The following is a 27,718-nucleotide window of genomic DNA, read 5'->3' on the forward strand; positions in this document are numbered from 1 at the left end:
CACATAAATCTGTACTTGCTGCATAAGTAAATCAGTCATTTTCATACTAAAGTTTCAGCTACATTTATGTTGATAATAATAAATTTAATAAGTTTTTCCATAATGTATTACTTACGTCAAATTCGAATTTCACATATAACTAAAGCAATCAGTTTAGAGAATTCAGCCTGAAAGGTCTAAGTAGCATTAAATTTATGAATTAACATCAACTAGTAATCGCTTAGTGAATAAAGTTTCTATGTAATATCTGTGATGTTTTAAAGTTAATTAAAATGGTTCTCTTATGTTTTCATGAAGTAAAAATGATACCGTGCGAAAGTTAAAATTTAAGAAACTTTTTTTCCGAATATAAATTCTATTACTTTTTAAAAGCTGAATGTTAGTATAAAATAACGTTATTAGTGACGTGCGTGATACTCTACAACCTTATTAAGAACACACTAGAAAACAAATAAATACATTGCAATATGATACATGATGTGATCTAATAACACCCCACTATGTTGGCATTCAAACAAGGCAACGTGGAATTGTAGACAAAACAAGTTACTGTTTAGAAAAGTTTCAGATAAACAATGACATAAACTGATAGATATTGGTTTTAGTACCAAAAATAATTTAAGGACGGTACAGTCGATTAGGGACTATGAAAATTACGTAAACCATATATTAAAAATTTGTAAGCATTCGAAATTCATTACTTTTTAGCAAAAGTTGTTCTAATAAAGCAGACTTTCCTGTTTACCGAGTAGTGCCGGGTGCTAAATTCCCAAAATTGTTCTTTGAGGATTCTTAAGGTCAAAAGGAGGGCATAGTTTTATTATGTTACCGATATAAATAACTAACCATTTTATTAGATTTTACATGGGATCATTTTTTACAGAATTAAGATTTTTGAAAAAGTATTATTATTTACAATCAACGCTACAGTCAATCTGTGTACTTTCTTAGTTTTGAGTTGTCTGAGATAAATTGTATAATCGCGGAGCGTTCATAGTCGTACTGGACAACAGACTCAGTGCCTATTTCATGTAACATAAATTTCGCATTATTATCTTTTCGTAGAAGTTTGACGATAATTTTCATTAAATATTAACATTATCTAGAGCGATGGCTTAATGCTTAAAAACACTTAGTATTGAACTAAAAAGTTTCCAGTTTGAATCCTATGAAAAAAACTGCAATTTAAGCAATCAGAACGTAGTACTAACCCTTGAGGTTAGGCATAATTTACCACATAATTGTAGTAAATCGTTTGATGAGGTCGTAGGCCTTCATCGGCTGAGTTGATTAGGATATGTTTCTAGTATTACTTCACACATTCTCAGTGTTTAGACTTCATTATTTTAATTGCTACTAAACTATTTCAACTATTTACTGACTAATTTTATCGTATCAAAGTAACATGGCGGATTGAGCCCAAGGATACAAGTACCAGACTTTACACTGATTACGAATAACTAAAACAAGGTATTCTTTGGAAGCATATTAAACGTGTTTTATTATTAAAGGAGTCGCATTAATATCATTAGATAATAATAATGAAAACTATGAGTAACTGATAATTTCTTCCTCATTAAGATACACTAGTGAGTGAATTATGACATGACATTCCATTACTAAGCTTAGCAAAACATAGTTTTAAAAAACCGTGATACAATATCCTGTCACAAGTGAATTCTAGAAACTTACCCCGCCTAATAAATAGAACAATCGAAATGAATCAATTTCAACACTGATAATTGGTAGTGAATGTACTGTTAGAGAAGGTTTCACAGGAGCTATGTTATTTATCCCGTCAGTACAAACTGAAGATGAGGATGATAATGATGAAGTAGTACATTGTCCTTCATACTTTAAGATGTTGTTGATAAAACCACTGATTTCACCAATTACATCTGGAATAATAACGATATCTAATGGTTGAACAGCAACATTTAAATGACCTTCCGGATATACGATACCACTATGTGAAGTATCATCGACTAGTGATAAATCCGACTGAGATAGAGAAAAATAATCCGACGTTGCACTGGACTTAGGACACTTTCTTGTAAACACTATCCTGATGAAATTTTCTCCAATGCTTGATTTATCTTCTACTCTGTTCGTATTTGAATTCAAGCGATGACGTTTTCGGGCATTGATAGGTATTAATGGCACGTTGTTCTCTTCAAACCATAAAGATTTATCAAATTGATAATGTTCATCTGTAGAAAGATTACGTGATATACTTTGTGATTCAATTTCAGCCTCATGTGTTTTATTGAAATACGGTCGAAGTAGTTGAATAGGTTGAATATCTTTTTCCAGTAATGTTAACAATGGAATTTTGGACCTATAAGAACAGGCAGATTTTAGAAAACCATGTTAGAGGTTACGTAGTTCATGGATAACGTACATCATATCTGAACCAAACTGTTTGATTCACGTGTTCAGTATATTATCCAGAAAACATTTTTGGTGTGTTAACTAGGAATTAAATCCCAAAACCTTAAACAGAAGTGAATAGATTGTACTAACTACTTAGAATTATTGTTTACTTTAAAACTGAACAATTTCGTTTGAATAGGATTTCATCACCCGAATCAAAACAATTATCAATAAGAGGACTCTGTGATAGAAGCTGACTACTCAAACCGAAACAGGTGAAGTCAAGTTGTATGTAGTTCACAGTTTGACGGATGAAAGCTACATAGCTTTGATCGATAAGCCTTTGTCTCACTATTAATATTCCATACATTGATATTGATACTAAGCTCACAACTTGATTAACCAGTGTGCTTTGATCAATGAAAACTTGCTTCAAAGTTTAACAATAACGTAATCAATGCTAGGAACAAGTAGTTTCAGTACACAAAATAGATGAAAAGCGGCTAGCAGTGAAAACAAGAAGTTGAGTTTCGTCCTACTTGGAACTGGTCAATTGAAATGTGCCTACATCCCAAAGATAGTATTCATTTCGGGACTCGAACTCAGCACTTTCCGTTTCAAAGTATTCTGGATAATTCTAAATTATTAAAAAGCATCCTTTTAAAACCTTAACATCATTGACACGATTAGCTGATTCCATCAGTAGCGGTGGTTAAGGTGCCACAGCTTCGAACCTACCTCCATCCATATAAATCTGAGCAACTGGACAATATCACTGGCCTTGATATTTAGAGTGTGACTCCAAATCAAGCATACAAATATGTGTCTGATAAAGGTAACGGAAATTATACACTAACACTTTTACAAGGGTAAAAAGAAATGTGTTGGACAATTTTACATAATTCATCATTACATTAATAAACTTCTAAATCGTAATCCGATATGAAGAGAAAATTGAATAACAATCTTTTAACTATAATGTTGTTTCGTATTGGACAATTTTATCAACAAGAACATCGTACAAAATGAACATATTGATACAACTTACTCTGCTTTTTTAATTACTGCGTCGAAATAACGGACATGAAAATCAACACAACAACATTCTTTTTGTAAATTGATATTAAATTTTGTATTTTCCACTGTCCACTGTAAAATAGCATCATGATCAAAGTATGTCAACATAATTTCACCATTAGTACATGGTAAACTACACTGAACCTGTAGAATAATATCAAAAGGATTATCTTGATCTTGACAGATTGATAAATTTTCGTTATCAACATTTTTTGATCTATTCGAATAACTTTTGATATTACATGGTAAATGAAACAAACTAATTGTTGAAGGACTACCTTTAATTTTGCTATGTGGATTATAGTTCGTTTTGTAAAGTACCGTCGGGATATTAACAGATGATTCTTCAGTAATACAAATACTATTTGGTGAATAAAAGTGAATAGGTTCATTTTGAACATGTTCACTAAGATTAGTAGATTTCATAGTAGGGTTGACAGTGATGGTTGCTGACCTTGTGGCATTTTTATGCATAAATATTGTGAATTCCAAAAACTGTAGAAAATATGGAAAATGTTAAACAGATTTTTAATTTACAAATATTATTAGCTTAAAGAAATATGTGAAATTAAAGGACTCATACAAGACAAGATTAATTCAGCAACTGTTAATGTAGTATTGACTGAAATATTGATACGAAAACAAAGGTTATGTTGAACGTTTTAAAAGTTGAAATTAAATCATGTTTAGTGGAGGAAATGAATTTACTTTAGTAGTTGTTATCACTAACACTAACATTTGTGTTAGGATATAAGAAAAATGTGTGATTGATTCAAAGCTGAAGTCCTCTCTTAAGAGTTGTACAATCGTGTATATATTTTTAATTGTAGGTCTCTGTAACCTACCACATTCATTCCGCCTATATAACTTCAAATGAAGGATATATTATTTTTTTAAAAACTAATGATTTAATTTCTATATGTTAGATTACACTATATGATACTAAATCATTCAGCTATAATATTAAAATACAAGGGTCTGTCAGGATCCTCGCTCACGTGAAAATTCAAACTAGATTTAAATAATTTCATAACATGCAAGGCATCCAAAGCTGGTTCCTATTTATTTGCTTTTTTCACTGTATTTCCAATTTGATTGTACGGTAATATGTAATATGTAAGTAGTTCACCTTCACAATGCATTTCAAGTTGAACAAACATTGTAAAAAGAGCGATAATTTAGCACAGATAACCCAGTTGGGAAACAAACAATGTGCCATAAAATCAGTCAAGAAAACTTAACAACTTACCATATTATTAAGATATATGTATCATTTTATTAGATTCGAAGTAATTCACAGTCAATGGTTAAACTCTAATTCACAATAGTCAATTGTAACACAAGTCGAAAACTATTCGCCGACAGGATATGTGGAGTTTTGAGATAACCAAGAAATACAAAAAAAACCTGGTCTCCAGTTTTAAGTATCACTAACAAAATACAGTGCATGTGAATGAATGGTTTACAGTTTGACTTCAAAGTCGGCAAAAGGTGCACAGACTACAGTAAGTCAGACCTTGACAAGAAACAAAACAGGAATTCGGTATTCTGCTATTTTCAACAACTGTCGAAATATTACCAACAATCATAATAATAACAATACCAAGAATAGTAATTACCACTGCAGGTTTTCGCAAAGCAAATAGAAGAAAATCAGTATAACAGTAAATTTATGCTTAAAAAGTAAGGATTGCCTACCTTAGGTAAAATGATACCATGAAATCCACTGTAGCAAAATTGAATTGTTTTGACAGTCTGATTCAAAATTCGAAAATCTGGAATTCTATAATTTCTACCAGATAAATAATTGGGTTCATGATCCCATTTAACATCAGTATTTAGATTTATAACAAAAGGGGTAGTGCTATTACATATCGCGTTAGTTGATGATAATATTCTTTTTAGTATATTGGATTCGAAGTCTTGGTTATGATGAAAATCTAAATTTATCGAAAATCGACCAGCAAAAATCAAACTATTTTCCACAATTAAATACATTTGTGTAGCTGAAAACATCCAGTGGAAAATGGACTGCCCTGAGCCAATTTTTTCCGGTTGCAAGAACATTGGTAGATCATATACTGCGCATGACCATGAACAATTGCTGAGAACGATATCATCAATTTGATCATATTGGGACTCACCATTACCACCTTTATCTAAATCATAGTAATTTGATAAGTATGATTGAGGAAGGCCAAAGAGTAGGTAAGGCATTTTATTAAGCATCAGTAGTTCTTCTAATTTTCGACCTTTTATAAATGCGGAAAACGATGGTGGACACTCACCAATTACACTAAATATTCGTGCTGGTTTGAAAAGGATCTAAAATATTAAGTTTTAAAAATGAATTTGGTATATGAAATTGGTAGATAGATAATATTAATTAGTTACACTGACGAATCAATTATTTTGTGTGACAGAGTCAAATAAATGGGGAATTGCATAACAAGTAAACAAATTTAATAGTCAACTATGAATATAGTCATTCGCTTCCATGGTTATAGAAAAGAAAACCACTTTTTTGTTAACAATAACAGAAAATTCAATTGAATATGATGTCATCACAAAACTTATTGTAAGGACAATCATCTAAGTGGACAATTATGACTTATCGCATAGTATTCAGTAAACATGGTCCTATTAAGAGATGTAGCTATCAAACGTTACACAGAACAGCTTCGAACATTTGGTATGAATTTTTAACCTGCCAACTATAGAATAAACATAGACTCTTCTTCAATGACAAAGAATAGGAAATATAGTAGTTGAGTGTGTTGTATATTTTATTTACTTACGAATCTATATCAACCTTAATAGTCTTGTTCCCGATAAAAATTCGACAGACATTCAGAAGTCTCGATTGATGTTCGTTGGTCTGAATCATCTATGAAGCCAGTAGGATAATTACAATCGTAATATACACATATATTATACGTATACCAAAATATTCTTTGAAAACTACATCTTACAGATACATCAGTTAAAATATATGTATAAAAATTGATGACACAGCTCACGATTAACACATCAAACAGTACGCCATATAAATTAATGTACGAAGTATAGTCTTATTTTCTCCAAGCACAGGTAGTACAACCAGAATTCTTGTTTCCCTAAGTTCCAATAAGAAGCCGTGACCTGTGTAGTTCAAATGCGTCTGGTGTGAGAGTTATCTACTTATGGCAATAGAAGATGGTTGTAAAATATCGTGTATTGATAAAAATTAGACTTATACATCATGGATCACATTTAAGTGATTTAAGGGTTAGGCACTGACAGTGAGACCTGTCGGTCCAGATTTCGAGCATTGCTTGGAACTTGTATGTGAACTGCTACGGTGAAGTCCCATATTAGGACAAAATATTTATCCAATGATTCCTCCTTTTCAACGGCTATCTAACTAAAGTACATTTGTGGTGTACACTATAAAACTTTTATTTCATATGTCAGTTAGAAATCACTTTGGTTTAAAAGACTAAAAATAAACCGAGCAGATTGCTGTGTGAAGTCATATAATACCTGTGAAATATTAACAATCAATAGTTGGAAATCACTAACTATTAACAGTGAAGCAAATATAAATAAATAAGTATATTTGTAATATCCCAATAAGTAGACAAATTAATTTTTCTGACGTTTCGTGACTCAATGTGAGCCACTTCTTCAGAGAATAAATAACTAAATCCTTATTTTACACAATTTAATGTTAGCTACAAGACTTCTGATGATCATAAATTACTTTTCCTCTTCATTCTATAGTATCATTTTCCGTTGTTGAGAGGTACACTTTATCAGCTAGTTCATTGTGAAATATCCTAAGTTTACAAACTATTGACTGGTGTTACAATTTTTAATGAAAACGTTCCTGATCAATAACCAAGAACAGATTGAAGTACTTGATTAAGAGCCACAAAATATTAACACTATGTAAATTATAAAACCATATTAGCAACAACAAAGTTAGAAACGAAAGCTCAATAGACGAATTTCAGGTGCATTCTGACCCTTGACAACTAATTATCAGTAAACATAATACAGTCTTATGTAAATCCACTTAAGTTAGTGACCTCATAGAGAACTTATTCGACAGAAATCAATCAGCACTAAGGACCAAACAACATAAACAGTCGCGCGAAATAGTAGGTCATGGGTTCGAAACTGATGTGCGAGATTGTGGATGCGCACTGCAGAGGAGTCCCATACAAAGGCAAAACGGCCGTCCTGCGCTTCCAGGTTTTTAGTGGTGGCCTAACATTGAATGGTTCATGATTTCGATGAGATTCAACAATCTCCACAATCCCAAACTGAAAATATGAAATTGGTTGATCTATAACGGATGATTTGCGACAGATTTTCAACCAGTTCTTAGTCAATAAGAAAATAGCTCAGTATATGGATAGTTTATGGAAAAGAAAACAATAGTGTTATAAAGTGTAAACAGATCTTACAGATTTAAGGTGTCTATTAATATCTTTTACAGGTTACTTTGCCTATAAATCGAGAAAAATAATAACACATAAGTTCGTATTTATAAATATATAGATCAACCGTCTTTTCGAAGGTCCCAAATCGAATCCTAACAGATTTCACGTTGTTCTTAGCTGAGGTTAGGTATTCAGTGATCAGATTAGGGGTTTGTGTTTGAGATTTTCACCACGAACTGACATCTGCTATACACCAAACCTCTACAGGACAGTATGTATGGACGAAGTTCATGCCAAAATGCAAGAAGCTTTGTCCGATCAATTCGTCCATATAATATAATGCCACTAAGGAATATTCCGTGATTAGGATTTTAGGGTTATGACTTCAGATTAGATAGATAGAATTGTGCATTTAGTAAGTTCAACACAATCATTTTTACTTTATAAAGGCACATATATTTTTTCGCTTTCATTTTAAACATTTGAAATAGTATACAAAGGTATTTCTACTGCTCGTTATGCTCAGTAATTAAATTTCGCGTAAAAATCTGAAAGTTGTGTCCTCGATTCTGGTCGACTCATTTCTACACTAGCACTTTATCCAGCAAGTTTTATGAAAGAATTCTTTATTCGAACTATTGTTAAATAACATAATTATCGCTACTTTTAAAGAATATTTCGATATGACTACTGACACATTAAGCAATGAAAAACTTCTTTCACCTAGAAACTACAAAATAATCACCAGGTTTTCTAGGTAGATAATTGAAAGGAATATTATGAAACGCCATTAAAATGACAAAACAGAAAGCAACTAAGTATTATATTCACTGAACGTCTTGGCTCTCTGTAGTATACATATAAATAGTAAATGATTATTCATGGTGGTAAGATTACCAACAATAGTTGACTCAGCACAGACGAACACAAAAATAATCGGTTCAATACGGCCGAGCAAACATAAAGTGCATAAACTAGAGAACAGTTAGTCCATGAATAACCAATGCAGTACAGTGAAACGATCATACGTTAAAATATTTAACTACTTATAAGTAATACAAATTTATCAAATAAAGAATTTCACACGAAGACTAACCTGAACTGAAGCATTATGCAAAAGGTTTTTACAGTATGTCAAACGTTTCCAAACTTCTTTCCATTGAGCTTTATTACCAATAACTAGCGAATGTGTAGGTGAAAAATCAGTTGAAAAAGAAGAATGGACAATACTGGCTTTTATCAGTCCTTTCGAGCTGATACCAGAGCCTGATAGCGATAATTCATCGTATAATAATTGGTTTTCTATAGAAAAACCAAACAAAGATAATTGAGCAAAGTGTAATAAACACTCCGTTTGTATATTTTAACAAATCACCAGGGAATCTTCTGTTTATTACTTGCATAGGATAAAACCTGTTGTAAGCTTAACGAAACTCGGCGGTTGATGATACTTTTCAGTTAGAGTACTAATATAATACACCGAACTATTTACCTATTGCTAAGGATATACTAATCATCATACAACAATTTCCAATAACTGAAAATATTAAAGACAAAAGTTAGTTTCATTTTCTAATTTTAATGTTATGTAAGACGATATCATGCATTAAAAGAGTATAGGCGCAATCGGATAACAGACCTGATTGTTTAAAACTCAAACAAGTGAAGAGACATACTGCTCTACATAAAAAAATAGTAGAAACGAAACATTTGGTGCTAATGTACACATATCTTTGAAAAAGCTCAGAGTAATAAGAACAACATTTTCCAATCGTTTCTTTAGTATCTGTCCCTCTAGCCTTTCACCAACTACTTTAAATCAATATTTACTGGTGCATCATTCTATCTTTATACGTAAACATTCAAAGGAAATTTCTATGAATGAACTGCTTCCCAGGCTACTATTTTGATTGAAAGACACTTGATGTGTGGGTGAAATTCATAATGATTGGTTGTCTGTTTAGTTAGACACGTAGACAGTCTAACAGGTGTCAGATGATTTATATATTTCCCTATCCTTTTTATTAACTCCGCCTGTAGCTCTTCTAGAGTTACTGCCGGTCCCAAGCCCGGGTAAAGGAGGAGGGTCGGGCATGGGGTTAGCGTCCCCATCCCGTAGAAAACTAACTCGCTAAAAAAACGCTTACCAGAAAAAATAATTCAAACCATTTTAACTCTGCCCTGAGAGTTAGAAGGTCTTCATTTAGAAGAATTATGACGCTTCATGATGAAAGCCGAATTCCTTCGGAAGCCACAAGGCCGATGCCCCTTCTAACAACCAGAGCAAAAATTTTTATAGGTACATGGAACGTTAGAACGATGTGGGAAACCGGGAAGACCAGCCAAATAGCAACGGAAATGAGGAGATACAACTTGGCAGTACTGGGAATCAGCGAAACCCACTGGACCCAAGCTGGACAGAAAAGGCTAGCTACGGGAGAGATGCTGCTATACTCCGGTCACGAAGAGGAAAATGCTCCACACACACAGGGAGTTGCTCTTATGCTGTCCAAAGTAGCACGAAATGCACTTGTAGGATGGGAATCCCACGGATCCAGAATCATCAAAGCATCATTCAAAACAAAGAAGGAGGGGATCTTAATGAATATTATCCAATGTTATGCACCCACCAATGATAGCAACGACGACATTAAAGATCAATTCTACGAGCGGCTGCAGTCAATCATAGAGAAATGCTCAAGAAAGGACCTCACCATTCTGATGGGAGATCTAAATGCCAAGGTCGGAATAGACAACACTGGATATGAAGATATTATGGGACGACATGGACTGGGAGAGAGGAACGAAAATGGAGAAAGATTTGCAAATTTGTGTGCATTCAACAAATTAGTCATAGGAGGCACAATATTTCCACACAAACGTATACACAAGGCTACATGGATCTCACCGGACCACACTACAGAGAACCAGATAGACCATATTTGCATAAAAAAAAATTCCGAAGGACAATGGAAGATGTGAGAACCAGGAGAGGAGCTGACGTAGCTTCAGATCACCACCTAGTTGTAGCCAATTTAAAACTGAAGCTAAAAAAGAACTGGACAAGTGGACAAACAGCAATACAAAGGTTCAATACAGCCTTCCTTCGAGATACTGACAAACTCAATGAATTCAAGATAGCTCTCAACAACAGATTCCAAGCCTTTCAAGATCTACTGAAGGAAGAAGAAACTACCATGGAGGACAACTGGAAAGGCATCAAAGAAACATTGACTTCAACGTGTCAAGAGGTTCTGGGCCTAAAGAAACACCATCATAAGGAATGGATCTCTATAGAAACACTAGACAAGATCAAAGAAAGGAAGAACAAGAAGACAGCAATTAACAACAGCCGAACACGAGCAGAGAAAGTCCAAGCACAAGCTGAATACATAGAAGCAAACAAGCAAGTGAAGAGGAGCATTAGAGCCGACAGGAAGAAATACGTGGAAGAATTAGCAACGACGGCAGAAAAAGCTGCTAGAGAAGGAAATATGAAACAGCTTTATGATACAACGAAGAAACTATCAGGGAAATACAGTAAACCAGAGAGGCCGGTCAAAGACAAAGAAGGCAAGCCAATCACTGAAATTCAACAACAGCGAAACAGATGGGTAGAATACTTCGAGGAACTCCTGAATAGGCCGGCTCCAATGAATCCACCGAACATCGAAGCAGCACACACAGATCTTCCTATAGATGTCAACCCACCAACGACCGAAGAAATCAGAATGGCCGTCAGACAAATCAAGAACAGGAAAGCAGCGGGACCCGACAACATACCAGCTGAAGCACTGAAATCAGACGTCGAAGTAACCACAAGCATGCATTACCCTCTATTCAAAAAGATTTGGGAGGAGGAACAAGTGCCAATGGACTGGAAAGAAGGACACCTCATCAAGATTCCAAAGAAAGGAGATCTGAGCAAATGTGAAAACTACAGAGGCATTACACTACTGTCAATACCAGGGAAAGTCTTCAACAGGGTGTTGCTGAACCGGATGAAGGATGCAGTAGATGCCCAACTTCGAGATCAACAAGCTGGATTCCGAAAGGATCGGTCGTGCACAGACCAAATTGCAACACTACGGATCATCGTCGAACAATCAGTTGAGTGGAACTCATCACTATACATCAACTTCATTGATTATGAAAAGGCATTCGACAGTGTAGATAGGAGGACATTATGGAAACTTCTTCGACACTACGGAGTTCCTGAGAAGATTGTCAATATTATCCGGAACTCATACGACGGACTACAGTGCAAAGTAGTGCATGGAGGACAGCTGACAGATGCATTCCAAGTAAGGACCGGAGTCAGACAAGGCTGTTTACTCTCTCCATTCCTCTTTCTTCTGGTGGTCGACTGGATTATGAAGACCTCGACATCTGAAGGAAAACACGGAATACAATGGACAGCTCAGAACCAATTAGACGATCTGGACTTCGCAGATGACCTAGCCCTCCTATCACGTACACGTGAACAGATTCAGATAAAGACAGCCAATGTAGCAGCAGTCTCTGCATCAGTAGGCCTCAGCATACACAAAGGGAAAACCAAGGTCCTCAAATTCAAAGCGGAGAACAGCAATCCAATCACCCTTGATGGCGAAACTCTGGAAGATGTAGAATCCTTCACATATCTGGGAAGCATCGTCGATAGACATGGAGGTTCAGATGCAGACGTAAAGGCGAGGATTGGCAAAGCAAGGGCCGCATTCCTACAATTGAAGAACATATGGAACTCAAAACAACTTTCAACCAATATCAAAGTGAGAATCTTCAATACGAACGTCAAGGCAATTCTACTGTATGGAGCTGAAACTTGGAGAACTACAACAACCACAATCAAGAAAGTACAAGTATTTATAAATAGCTGTCTACGCAAGATACTCAACATCCATTGGCCGGATACCATCAGCAATAGCCTTCTGTGGGAGAGAACAAACCAACTTCCAGCTGAAGAGGAAATTAGGAAAAGACGATGGAAATGGATAGGACATACATTACGCAAATCGTCAAACTGCATCACGAGGCAAGCTCTAACTTGGAATCCTGAAGGGAAGCGGAAAAGAGGAAGGCCAAAGAACACATTACGTCGGATAATAGAAGCAGATATGAAAAGGATGAATTACAACTGGAAGGAGCTGGAAAGGATTGCCCAGGACAGGGTTGGATGGAGAATGCTGGTGAGCGACCTATGCTCCTTCACGAGGAGTAACAGGTGTAAGTAAGTAAGTAAGTAAGTAAGTATCCTTTTTATTATTATTACTCACTTATTATTGATTGTTCATTGTTGTTGGATTGTATCGGGTTTTTGGTGTGGAAATACATTAACGTTGTGGTCAGGCTAATCACGTGTTCTTGATCTGAGTTTTGTTGACGTCCTGTAGAATAGACACTGGGATCGAATCCAGTGTAGATATTCGTCTAAGGTAAATTAACGTCCCATACGTGTAAACGTGGAAACCCAACCGATATAACTTTAGACGAAGTAAAACCGAGCCTTATAACAACGTTTAAATACCATACAAGGACACATCACTGCCTAAAAACTAATAAGTGATTTAATCAGTAGTATGAAATCAACTTTTGCCTTGTAGATTCAAAAAGCCGAAGGATAATAGGTAATAAACATACTTTTATTGCGAAACTAGAAACTTTCAAAGAGTACACTTCTAAAACCTCTCTTAGGATTGAATCAACGACGTTCATCAAGAGAAATCAGTAATTTTAACAGGAATCCACCGTTTTCCATTTAAACTATTAACTGACCAGTAATTGGATTCAAGCTTTCTATATTACTCAGGATCTACGTAATCACACTAGTCACATTTTTCTTATTACAATTTCTGAAATATATCTAGTGATTATTTGACATCTGATTTTTAACTAACCAACGTGAATGGATATAGCTATCCCATAGAACCAATATTGTTGAGAAATTTAGCTGATATACAGCTAAATAATCAAAGTGGCATCTGGCAAGAAATAAAAACTTATTGGTGCATACGAAAATTATGGAAAACTATTGGATCTTTGGCAAGATATGTGTCAAAAAGTGAAGCATTACAAACAATATAAAAAATATTTTGCTCATACATTGTAGAGTTGTGACTTAGTAAGTGAAATATCCAGTATCCAGTTTAAATTGGGATTAAAATCCAGTACCTTTCGGTCCAAACGCTAATGGGTTATCGACAGTCACTAACTTGTTCAATAGACATGATTTTCACATTATATTTACATCCATTCTAATGACTTCAAAAAAGATGACATCGCTAATGGTGTACATAGGCTAATTAAGAAATTGAGCCCTGGATATGAGCAATGGGATAATTCAAACTTCTCGCAAGAGTATGAACCATGTAGATTCAACTACAAGTTTACATATATCTCTTCGTTAACTTCCATTCGTGAAACCAAAACATATATCAAACAGTTACATTTGATTAAAGCTAAAACCTGGATAATATACAAGTCAATAATGAATTACAGAGTTGCATAAAAGCGAAACAAATAATACAAACTAGGAAATATTTACTTTTCGTGAACTTTGAAACTTCTATTCTTGCAGTTGACTGATTTGAACTGCTTATATATTCACAATTGTGACCATATTGTGATTGATTTTTAATTTCTGGCAAACTTAACAAAGCGAACCATTCAAATAATTCCGCAGTGATTAAGCAATCAACATTGGCCAAATAACCATGACATTTGATAGGTGCTTTTAATTAAAGTAAAGTGAATAATACACAAATGTATTAACAAATAAAATTCAAACATCAAAATATCATTACAATCACTAAAGAATTACAGTAGCAACTAAATGGAATGATCTAGAGTATGAATTCAATACTTCAAAAAGGGGACAGAAATTACTACATATCAAAAGATTTTTAAAAAAAGACAACTACCAATCTACATTAAATCTGTGGCCACCGACACTAGACTTTCGAGTTTTGAAGGTATTTTTTCCTCAGAGCTGGATGGTTTAATTGTGAAGCATTCATTATTTTCTTCCACAATATTATCACTATACACTTCAATAAGAAGTGAGTAATTAAGATCTCTGCATAATTAATTAACCGCTTGTTCTGTCGACCTAGAATGTAGCTACTGTGCTTTCATATGCTTATGTAACAGCTGCTTGCATGTTTTAGATTATTTTCATCTTTGACCTTGCTTAGGTTCATCTTTTTCTTCACTGGTTGACAGATTCCATCCAACTGATTGATTCTTCAAAAATCTTTTAAAAAATCTCTGGCAATTTTTGTGCTCCATTAGTCCAACAAATGGACGTTCTCTCAATAGGAACCACGTCCACAGTTGTTCATATGCATTGATATAAAAGAATCCATATTGCGGCGTTTAACCGTTAGTTGGTATTGACATGGATGAAGATGAGCAGGTGGTCGCTTTTTCCTATCCAGTGCACCCCGTAGTTGATGCACTTGATTTTGTAGGCATGTTTGTTTTATATCCGTTTGTCGTTGTGTCTTTTGCTCTGTATAATTTTGATTCTAAAAATTTTGTGGGTTTATGTACAACGCTTATTCTTAAACATCTTGGTAATTTGTTTGTGATATCGGAGATGTTTTCTACTTAGGATAAAATTATTCGCTTGGTGTACTTTGATTTTGTACTTAGTGATCAGTTTGATAAACACTACTTGATGAGTTTTTAGTGGTATCCATTTTTCCGAAATACATACATTAGGCATTTCCTCTAAATTTTCTGTTCAATAGCAATGATATAAAAAGGGTTCTCTATTATGGACAGGGTTTGTAAGTAGATTAATTTGTAGGTCATTGCGTTGTTGCAGTTGTAAATGAGTATTTCATCAACGTAGGTTGATTTTCAAAATACTTTAGTTTCCAGTTTTCTTGTATTAGTCCTATTATTCAGAATCCTCATTGTGAATTAGAAAACATTATCCATCATTACTTAAAAATTCCTACATGATTTAAGCACACAATCATTGACTTCCTTTCTTTGTCGCTTACTAATGTTATATAAAAAGTGTAAATAAATATTCTTAACATTAGTTCCAAGCATTTTAGCTGATAAAAACTGAAATCACCTTATTAAGCTGGTAGTAGGAGGACACTAGTAGTTAGTTTCCCATTCTAATATTATTAGTTGTGGTAAGTAGTAGGTAGTTGGTTGTAGGTTAATAATAATAATAATAATAATAATAATGTGTTAAAATTGATCTTTGACAACCACATAGAAACAGAAAAATCCCAAAAATACATTTAGCCAAACAATGTCACTTTAATAAACTCCACAAGTCGACGAGCTTATGGACTTTCTAAAGCAAACTCACAAATTACCACTTGTATTCAAATGAATAACTCGTCTTTCCGTGCCCAAACTAGCATTGAGGCAAAACTTCAGTTATAGCGCCTTCATTTTATTTGTTCAACGTTCAATATTTCTAAAATGATGGGAGTCTAGAAACTAATTCATAAATTAGTTGATAATGTCAACCATTTGTTAGCATAATAAAATCAACCATTATTATTATTATTATTATCGTGTTTAAAAACTTACTATTATATGCCTCATCATGTGAATATGGAAATTGTACAGCTAAACAAAACAGTGGCTTCATTTTATTTTCATGACTATCGTTTTTGTCAGCCATTCTCTCCATAATTGGACAAATTTTCTGCTGTTCAGTAGAACAATTCAAATACATAAGTACATTGGTTTCTAAACTAATTTGCATAACAGAAACTAGTTTAGTAAAGCATATACGAAATTTGGCAACACCGTTTAGTTTAGTAGTCCATATCCAACATTTTTTATCAGCTGTAAAAGACACCAAGAGAGAAAAAGAGTTAACTGATTCGAGAAATTCAACTGATAACTTACCTTGAATTTCATGTAGACCAGTGTTATAATCATGAAATGACCAGTTTTTTTTCAGAGCATGCTATTTCGCTTTATTCAAGCCGAGAAAAATAATCCAGATTAGATAGTGTTATGTAATTAGGATGAAACGATATCTCATATTCAAATCAGAGGCGGGTATATAATATTCAGAAACTGAAATGATACTAACCAGTCGGGTCCTGTAGCTCCTAATACAATAAATCTGACCAATTATTAGGACACAGACAGTCATAATCCGGTTATGAGTAAACGTTTTCTCGAAACCCTAAAAATCATCTGCATATAGTAACACAGCTTGTGAAGTAAAAACAAGCTAGTTAATTGAAACGTTTTAATTAAAATGACGAAAACAATAGTCACAATGATGGTATCGAATATAATTAAAATAAATGATAGATAATTATAAATGAAATATCGATGTAAATTAAACTCATTTAAAATGACAATACCTATCATATAGTCAATATGTACTTACTTGACTGTGATTCACTTTGCAAACAATACTGATGTTCAGAAGGCCAATAAACATTTTTATCTTGTGATTCCCAGTAAGTTTTAAGATGATTCAGTTGATGAAACATATCACTTAGAATAAACGATAAAATACCGACAGTTTGCAAAGAAATATTGATTTCTATACCATTGTCCAACCTCACTCGGTACTCTGAATGACTAATTGAAAGTGAATTCCTGTAGAAATAAAAACAGCAAAAATTAATATATGACAAGTGAACTAGTATTTTAAACGCATATTAATACCTTTAACAAGTAGTTCTATTCCATGATCAAAATAGCATTCGTTAGTTGCTGAAAAGATTTCCTATGAATATCCACAATCATATTTATAATAAAGCCAACAAATACTCTATCAACGTTATTAACCATTTTCAAGGTACTACATAGCACCATGATCTTTTATCAAAATTTCGATAAACAGTTTTCGGAAACAATACGGTCAAGTAGGTGACATACAATAAATGTTGAATATTTCCAAAAACACAGTCTGTTTATATAGTGAATTAGGCGAAAAACTTTACTCCGTAATATCAAGACACGTTTAAAACAAGATATATCAGAACAAAAACTTACACAGAGATACAGGACATAAATGACAGTGTTTTTGTAAGATGAATAATTATAGTACATAGATCAAGGGACATTAAAATGGTGTACAAGCCATTTTCGTATGTGGCTACAATTAATATTACCTATAAGATTTTTCCAATATTTTCTATCAATAACTACTCATCAACAATAAACCATTAATGAAATATTCAACTGTTAACTATTTGAAAAATTTTCTTTTAGCACAATCAAAGTATAAATTAAACTTATTATTAGTAGTATTGTAGTGAAGGAGAACACAGGTGAGGACAACCGAACTATATTTAGCACAAAATTACAGAGTTACTTGGTAAAATAGAAAAACCATACTATAATACCTAATTTGCAAAGTATTCAATAATTGTCTCGAACTTCATTGTTCTTACATCTTCATACTAATTGCTTTCTATTCCCGCTCTTCCTTTCTTGATCTTCCCCATCTTCTGCCGCCAAACATTACATTCCTGACTCGCGTCATATACTACTTACATCAATATAAGTAGCACGCACCACAGTGTGACCAAATTATTTTTATAATGGTATTATTTAAAATTAAGTCACTTCAAATAATATTTTTGAAACAACCGTCAAGTAAAATGTTAAAAATCAAATCGAATATAACAATCCAGTAATGTGAAAATAGGAAGAAGTGTTACTGAAAGAGATCAACTTCTTATATTACACTTGCACAACCAATCGAAATCTTGATCACATTCTATGCACATATTGCATACATTATGTTTATTTCTTATTGATAATTTAAGCGATAATAACCGCGTACAGATTGATGGTAAATCCACAATATTTTATGTTTTCGTGAAACCAAAGAAAAAAGTAATTCTGTTGATATAAAGAATTTCACAACATTTACATTTAAATTTCTAGTAAAATACGTTAAGCTGAAGGTTACAGATATTGTTGAAACAACACCTCTGAGAGATAACATTTTTAACCATAAAATCTACAAAATCTTTCAGTTTGTGTGATCTTTCAATCAAATCTATGCTTCACAATTCATTTATAGTTGAGATACAATGATCTACAAGAACACAAATTGCCAAAATAAAGTTCGTAGTTTGCACTCTATAACAGTTCATTGATGCGATTCTAAAATACTATTAATCTTAGCATTGTTATTGTACGGTCCAATATAGTTTCATTTCGTGCATCTGTATATTCTAGTTAGCACTCATCAGAAAAACATACTCAAAATCTTGAGAGAGCATCGACTCTCTTAGGGAGCGTGCCGGCTCAAATCCCACAGAAAGCACCAGCTCCCTCAAGATCACAAGTTCACTTTGATGACGGATGCCAAATACCACGAAATTTCAGTCCACGGTTTTCTGTCAACTGCCTCCAACAACCTAACATTCCAACACAGTGGGAAAAGATGTCTAGTCACCTAGACTAGTGGCCACATGGCAACTCGATCGATAGGTTTGGACTATGACTAAAAGGACTAAACAAACATGATATTGGTCGTTGCTACTCAGGGATCAATGACATTTGTGAAATGAATCTATATTTAGTACATAATGTCTAAGATAACAGACTGCATATATTAAGCTATTCAAATGAAGTAGTATATAAGAACTTACCATAAGTGTGGATAATTCAATGACCAAAATATACATTCAAAACTAGCAAATTTCAAAAGTGATAATTTATCATTAACCGTATCATTATTGATAAAAGGAGCATTTTTGGATAAGTGTATATCGGAAAATTGATTTATTTGATGATTTACAATAAGATTCATACAAATTCCAGTTAATTTTAAAATAGTTCGATTGTAACAATAAGCAATTAATTGTTTATTCCATTCTTTACATGGTGTGTTCGGTACACCTAAGTGCAATTCATTTAACCAATCATCAACAGATTTAGATGGATTATTCAATTCTAACTGAATAAATTCGTAACTACGTTTGAATAGATAAGAGGGGATATTCTGACGATTCATTATATGTACAATATCATATGGATATATGGGTGAACGACTGTACAAAGAAATATGATCTATATGGAGTTGTAAATAGGGTAGTATCTGATTCTAAATTGACAAGTAGAAAAGAAAACCAAATTATTACTAATGCTGATATTTTCATAACAAAGTAATCAAAACTATTTGAAAAAACCATAGTGAGCTGTCTTCGATGACATTATATTATATGGATGACCTTTGAAGTAACATTGTGAAATTTTATCCAGTTAGGGTTAGTAATAAAGACTGATAAAAGAATGCTTTGTAACCATACGAATTAATGTTTAAGTATATAGTCCTCTGAATTCAAATCTCAGGATCTTTAGGCTACTAACCATCCGAAAACATTATGTGGTTACCTATCCTTGTAAAATCTAACCACTTTTTTCATCGTCACCTTAAAAAACTGCTCATGTTTGTTTTCATTCTTTAGTCTTTTCAATATTCATTTATCTTAAGCGCCGTAATATTGGTAGGTTACGTAATAAGAAAAAAGGAATGTAAAAGTGGGAGTTTCATATGGAAAAGAGATGTGACGGACAACTGTCCACTTGACGAATATAAAAAAGAGACGGACACATGTCAAATACAACCAACAGAATAAGAAAAGAATGTTGGGACCGTGGTAATAAAAGGTATTCAATCGATTGGGAATAAATTAAGAATAGTAAATCGTTTAATAGTAGCCAAAAGGTCAAATGTAAGTTCATAATAAGAGGAATATATAACAGTCCACAAATAGTTCATAGAATTTACCCATAATTTAATATGCTCCGGAAACAACAACTTCAATAAGTCAAGTTCGAATATGAATTATTATTGCAATAATATTACTTTAAGAATTTTTCATTGTATTTGCTGTTTCCTTTAATTTCGTCAACAATCAAAAAGTAATGATAAGATAATGAAACTAAAAAATGAAAAAAAGCATACAGACTTACCATTTGAAAGTTATGTGAAGTATGGACGGATATAATTCCATTACTAACATCGAATCGTGTATTACATGTGGATATATGTTGTGAGAAACGTGTAAGCGATAAATTACTTGATAACAATGTAAACATTTCATCTAGTGTTAAGAAATATTAAAAATACAGAAATTATTATTAGAACTTTAATTTATAATTTCATAGACATTTGAGAAATATATAATCGTATGGAACTACAAGATGAAATAAGACATATTACTACAATCTTAACTCCGCCTGAAGCCCTTCTAGGGTTACTGTAGATTTCAAGCCCGGATAAAAGAGGGAGATTGAGAGTGGAGTTACCAAACCTACTAAGTAAAAAATTCAGCTACTGAATAGCTGTTACAATCTTATAAATTTGTTGCATAATCTACAACTAACTTTAAAACTGTTTAAGCGATATTTTTTGAACGTTGGTGTTAAGATGATGATAGTAATAGTTTTTTTCTGCTGTTAGCAGCTACTCAGTCAAGATCTATAACACAAAATAGAGATCATTGGTTAGGCTGTCCATTTCATGATCAATATTATAAATGATTTCAGGTTAACAAATAATATGATTCTCAAGGGTTATTTAGGTCAAATATTTCTTCAGGAGTAGGATATCTATCTAAAGGATGAGAAAATTCAAATATCAAACCACTTAAAGGACATAACTTATTACATTGATTTCAAATAAATACTAGCGTTATACTGTTCATGCAGATAATTACTTTGATGGATAGTTTTATTAATAGTAAGTAACTAATGAAGATTTCAAAACACAGATAGAGAATAATCCAGTTACCTTTTTGTGAAATTGAACATGATGGAAACGGAATGGAATTTTTATAGGCAATTATAAAACCTTCTAAACGATGCATTAAATTAGGAGATACATCGACTGAATATGAACCAATAAGAAAACGATTATGAATAAACATTTGTACTCCATCCACTTGATGAACAGATGAAACTATGAAGAAGAAAGGATGAAAACGAGTTCCTGACAGACAATAATTATTAACGTATACTGCATTTCCAATCAACTACTCACAAGCAATAAATAACAAGTTTTTCAATATATGATACACGAGTCTATAGCGTGGAAACTATCTTTACAAATGAAAGAAATTAAATACAAAATGTGAGAAATATGGATTAAAAAAATCGTAAGAAACGGGTGTTCATTCAAGAAATCCTTAAGAATACAAGTAGAAAGAAAGTTTTAAATTAACCATGCGTAAACCGAGTTACCAAAGTTTTTTTAATCGTAGAAGCAACTAAAAAAACGACTAATCGTATTGTAGTTAAATGCCCTATTTCCTTGAGCTAATCTAACTTTGGTAGCCTGTTGTTATTCGGCTACGATAGATGAAAGTTATGAATTGCTAATGAGTGGTTGATCTGCCCAGTATATATGCAACAATCCGTGCGAATATTCAACACCTACTGTCCTGAAGTTTCTGATCTGTAATTCAATTCAAAAGATAAATTAAATTCCCTACTCATTAATTTTACAGCCCCAGAACTTCTTCTTCCTCAAATGGAAATAATTATTATGCGAAGATGATAAAACGAGAAATTACAACAGAGTGGAAGAAACTGACTTCTCAGGACTTCAACAAATGTTTCGGATTGAAAAAGAGCAGACAAGACAGAATCGTGGTTATAAATATGCAGTATTTTGAAACAGATATGTTTGATGCAACCCTAAATTCGTCAAATTGAGTAATTTATGGGCTCCTGATTGCTTATTTATTGGTTAGACTACGTATAATGCTTATTTTGCCAAAGCGTACCACCTAAATTCAAAAGATTTCAATTAACAACGGTTCTAAAACGAAAAAAAACACAATTTAAGACAAATTAGATGAAAATCATCCCATAATATATAATCCTTTGGATAAAAAATATACTTAGAAGGAAAATACAGTTTTAATAAGGTGTAAGTTGTTCGATTTAATTTTATTAAGTACAATCTCAACCAGCAATCATTAGTGTAGATCCAATAAACAATGATTTAAATACTGTAGTTTGGTCAACCGAATAGCATCACTAACCCTAAAGAAATAAATTTAGATTAAGAACTAAATCAAGAACTTGTAATTATTTGAAATGATATATTAACACTTAACATGCGAACCGAAATAGTGAAATCGTATTCAGACTAGTGAAGCTAGTAATTAAAAATACGGAGCAATAGAAATTTATATAATTTACATTAGAAATTGAAAATGCACCAATCGACGTATTCCAATTTGAGTTTAATCAAAGGATAAAATAGTCAAAATTCTATCTACCTAACACACAATATTCATCTATTACAACACATCTATGAAATATTCAACGATGATCATTCAATGAAAGAAGTGGAAATAAAACTTGATGTTTCAGATACTAATATCCCAATATATAAAGAATTCGCACAGTTTATTACTGACTAGCTGAAGAACCATTAAAAACTAAGATGTTCAAGATAGTTGTTTCGATCTAGTACAGTACTTCTCAGTAGTTTACACGCATAAACTTATCAAGATCCGAACTCGTAGCATTTAGGAGTGGTAGTGAGTGTGCCACCCATTCAAGTAAGAATTATGTGACCTACATTTCTTACTTCAGTAAATTCATAGTATAACATGATAGTCATCCTATATCATCGATAAAACCTATCTCCTTCCAAATACGGTTGAACTCACTTACCAGTCTCAACTTCCTACTTATAAAACCTTCGGGAATTTATCTCAGTCATTAATGACCACAAAGTCAAGCCTATAACGTGATCTGTACTACAATAAAAAGCTCTATCAGAGATTATGAAAGTGAAACATATTGCCATTCTGCAGTTTGTGATTCGCATTCCCATAAGAATCAGAAGCTGCATATAAACTTTTTATGTTGACGAAACGGTCACGGAAGATCCCGCAGATCTGAAAAGCCTATTAAACAAAGGAGGTAAGTGATGGCTACTCAGGAAACAGTGTATTTGACTTTAGGTCTCAAATAATTAAAAATCAAAGGGAAAACTACTAGCCAGATGAACAGTTTTTCATGTGATAAAATAACATGCTGATATACAGAACAAGAACACAAAATGAACATGTAAAACATTATAGGCGATTAGAAGGAATTAGTTTCTAGGTCATTCATTCTCCAATCAATTAAAACCTGGTTGTTACACCTAATCTTTGGAAATCGTATCATTAGTAAACACAGGAATATTATTTACAAATTAATGATACTGATAAGTTGTTTAAATTAGTGTTTTGATCACTGAACTACCGCTTCATAGCTTTAACACTGAAAAATCATTTCTATATAAACATAACTTACAATCTGAAGCTGTTATACCAGACTCATTTACATGTAAGGAACGAACAGAATCAAACCAAAGAGCTGGATAATTTCCTCGAACATTTTCATCTGTTAAATATTTATTATAATCGCTTAAAGTTAATATTGGAGAACAATTGAATTTATGAGTTGTTTTAGGATTGATAATAGACTGACTATTGGATTGTAGTAAGACTGCAGAATAAAATATTTCACATGGATGAAAGCCTAATTCATAAGTAGATGATTTAAAATTAGTATGAAATCCAAGTGATATGAAATTTGGTCGAGCCTTATCTAACTACATAAAAAATTAACATGAAGAAATAGATAACTGTACATTGATTATTTACAAACAGTATTAGATAAAAATATATACATTTATAGCCATAAAAGTAAATAACAATTTAACAGATTTGCGCACACTATGCATTAATGAACAAGACTTTGGAAAAAAGATAACTGATAAAGTAAACTGTTAGTGCCAAAATATTTTCATTATCAATAGTAACTGTGACTGACCTCCAGTACAGCTGAGATATTTACAACTGATTGAGTAGTGACCAGTGTTAATTTCTTCTAGACCTTAGTGATGCTGATTGACCTATGGTCTTTCAAATTGTAGTGTAATCATTAGTCTAAGTGACTCGACATCACGTGCATTATAGTTTGATGAGACTTAGGCAGGAAGAAATTTCGAACCTACTTTTTATGCTAGTTAGAACTCAGTTGTAAATACCTCGGGCATACAGGAGGCTAGTCACAGCCTGAATAGCCCCATGGTAGCGTATAAGAATGTGAAGTTGAGTGACGCTGTTTCGACTCTCAGATGGAGTATCAGTTCCTAAGAGATTACAGGCACGCTTTTTTAATGAGTGTTGAATTAAAATGGTAAATGAGTCAAGAGTTTCTTGTCAAATATCTAGCATCACAATATAGTTTAAGAAATTTCGATTGACTTAGACTATTTGCAACACGTGAATTCGATCACTGTTCAATAACTATATGAAAATCCGATCGGACAGTGCTAATTAATGATCAGTCAATTATTATTTTCATCGTTTAACATATTAACATAGGAAATAAAAGAATGTTCAACAAGTGAATTAGAAATACATAATAAGTGTTAAGACGGTGGTGATAATAGAATTAAACACACAACATTTTAGTTCAATAAAATTGTCAAAAGGATTAGAATGGATGAGATTTCTGTGGATTTTGGCGTAGAAGTTTGGTTAACAATAATTATCATATCCTATATACAAAGCATAAATGTAACACTGATAAATGCCTATCAACGAAATATTTTCCAATTAAACTAAGCATCTGTAGAATTATTCAAACCTTATTTTCCTATTCCCAGAAGAAAAATAACTAAGATACAACACGACGATCTTTGACATTGATCTCTCGTAATATACAAATATATAGAGACTGTAATCTAGATTATGATTTTAGCTAAATTTTGATATGCAAACATTTTTCAGAAAAACGCTTTCACAATGCAGTAAATCAAAGGAAAATATGTATATATGTCTTCACCCAATTTAAACGTTTATTTCTATTTGTCGGAATAACTCTAGAGATTTTATTGAACATATCAACTTAAGTTAATAAAAATGATTCTACATAACTCGGTATATTCAGATCATGTATGTATTAGACTGTTACATGACTAAGAAACTAACGGACTGTCAAAGAGGAACATAGAAATGTAAGTCATGTGTGAAGAAATATATCACTTTTTACGGCGTATAAACCGTGTAATCAGATTTGGTCTGTACTCATGAGACATATAAATATAGCCCTGAAGATGAATTATTATGAACTGTAATTACATACAGAATACAATCAAATTGTTAGGTTCAACCCATTTCCATCAACATAGTCGATATATACATCTAATAAGTGACAGAGCTTTTACACTGAATATGTGATTAATAATCTTAAATTTATGCAATAGATTAATTTATATGGAAAGAAAAACACTTAATCAATTCAAGAACTTACACAGTCATCATACACAGAACAAGTATTCGACGATGAAGATTGTAAATTGTCTGTCATACATGAGTTGTTCTTATCTAATGAGGAACTGTAAAAAGAATCAAGTTTTGAATGGGCTGAATACTCCGACTGACCACAGCAGCATATACACCCTATAGGATAACAATTGAATCCACGAATTGCAAGTTGAACAAGACTAAAATATATATCACGAATCGTAGTCTGAAAAGCAATATCCTAAAAAAGAAAAAATATGAAAAATAGAATTGTTAGGAATAAATTAAGCTTCAACTTAGAGAAAATCATCAGATTCCTCCATTTCGATTGTCACACACACCAGCCCCCGAATGACCTGGTACAGCCAAGAGTGGGGAGTTAGCTCTCCCTCTCGAAATGCTCTCACATGGTCACGTGCATACAACCATTGCCAAGGAAGTCCTACTCACTGCCTTTTCGAGGCAAAGCTGTTGTTTACGAAATTGAGAGGACGAAAAGTGAATATCGGACGCTTTAACCTGGTTGGTGAGTACGGTAGATCCGCCTAGGAGAGTTGGAAAACCCTAATTTCAAACCGATTGTGCACATGGGCTCCAGTATCCTGAAGGAACAAAAGGCGTATGAACCCATTGTTGGTCACCCGCTACCATGGGACTGCATCTCCTAACGTTGCTCCACTGCATTTTGAATTAGACCTGTAGTTGAAAGGCTCGGGAATGTTGCCCTAAGAAAACCACCTGCTTCGGTTTGGGCACCCGAGCAGTATCCCAGCTCTCACACAAATCAAATGATTTATGTGGCGCATATCTATTTGGTGCCTCCTTGTACCAATGTTTATGTTTAAATAAATAGATAGTATTGATAGCGAACACATCAATACCTAGGTGGTATAGAGCCACGCGTAGATAAATATTTCTGTATGGCCATTAAGCGTTAGTACAATAAATGCTCAATCAAGTTACCATGAATCTTAAGTTCCCCACTGGTAACTATTTGTGACTCACCAGGTTAATTTATTGTGAGAATAAAAGCCACATTTTAATCGCTTGCACAAATAACTTTCGTACATAATGTGTAATCTGTTGACTATAAGTGATTCTAAACAAAACATGTATACATATTGTTATAATAACATGTCTAGTATATCTTAAAACATTTAAAATTCATCATTTGAAAATCAAAACTACTTTATTCATACACAGTAGTGGGTTCAAGCTATGTTTGCAGTTTTTATTAATTGGTATTCCTATGAAGCAACTTGTACAGATCAACAATGTGGAATTCACAGCTATTCATGCTATTATATTGAAAGTATACAAATAGTATTGGAGGAGAAAATAAAAGTTAATAAGAGAGACAAATAAAATTAAATAATGAAAGTATTTAGTCTTTCTATTTAGGGAGAATGAGAAATGAGTGCGTTCAGGTCACGACCTAAATTCTTCTAACAATAACTACAGTTACATCGCAGACTGAAAGTTGAGAGCTTGCACGCGTCGTCAATCACAGTAAACAGCCTTAAATGATTAGTAGCATGAATTGCTCATCTGTTCCTAACT

General features: G+C 33.1%; 1 protein-coding gene across 1 annotated transcript in view; it reads right to left on the reverse strand.

The window, feature by feature from the left end:
* MS3_00010601 (uncharacterized protein) overlaps window positions 1-27,718 on the reverse strand; it is a gene marked incomplete at both ends in the record, with an annotated part of 73,829 nt that overhangs the window by 40,705 nt on the left and 5,406 nt on the right. Inside the window, 12 exons of the mRNA XM_051218988.1 lie at window positions 1,693-2,338; window positions 3,422-3,945; window positions 5,149-5,775; window positions 8,974-9,179; window positions 14,422-14,607; window positions 16,437-16,697; window positions 17,257-17,471; window positions 19,484-19,938; window positions 20,811-20,941; window positions 21,631-21,798; window positions 24,156-24,456; window positions 26,166-26,399. Of these exons, the coding sequence (XP_051069210.1) occupies window positions 1,693-2,338; window positions 3,422-3,945; window positions 5,149-5,775; window positions 8,974-9,179; window positions 14,422-14,607; window positions 16,437-16,697; window positions 17,257-17,471; window positions 19,484-19,938; window positions 20,811-20,941; window positions 21,631-21,798; window positions 24,156-24,456; window positions 26,166-26,399 (3,954 nt within the window). The remainder of the gene's footprint in view (window positions 1-1,692; window positions 2,339-3,421; window positions 3,946-5,148; window positions 5,776-8,973; window positions 9,180-14,421; window positions 14,608-16,436; window positions 16,698-17,256; window positions 17,472-19,483; window positions 19,939-20,810; window positions 20,942-21,630; window positions 21,799-24,155; window positions 24,457-26,165; window positions 26,400-27,718) is intronic.

Source organism: Schistosoma haematobium, chromosome 3 (assembly GCF_000699445.3).
Source record: "Schistosoma haematobium chromosome 3, whole genome shotgun sequence".
Taxonomy (NCBI): domain Eukaryota; kingdom Metazoa; phylum Platyhelminthes; class Trematoda; order Strigeidida; family Schistosomatidae; genus Schistosoma; species Schistosoma haematobium.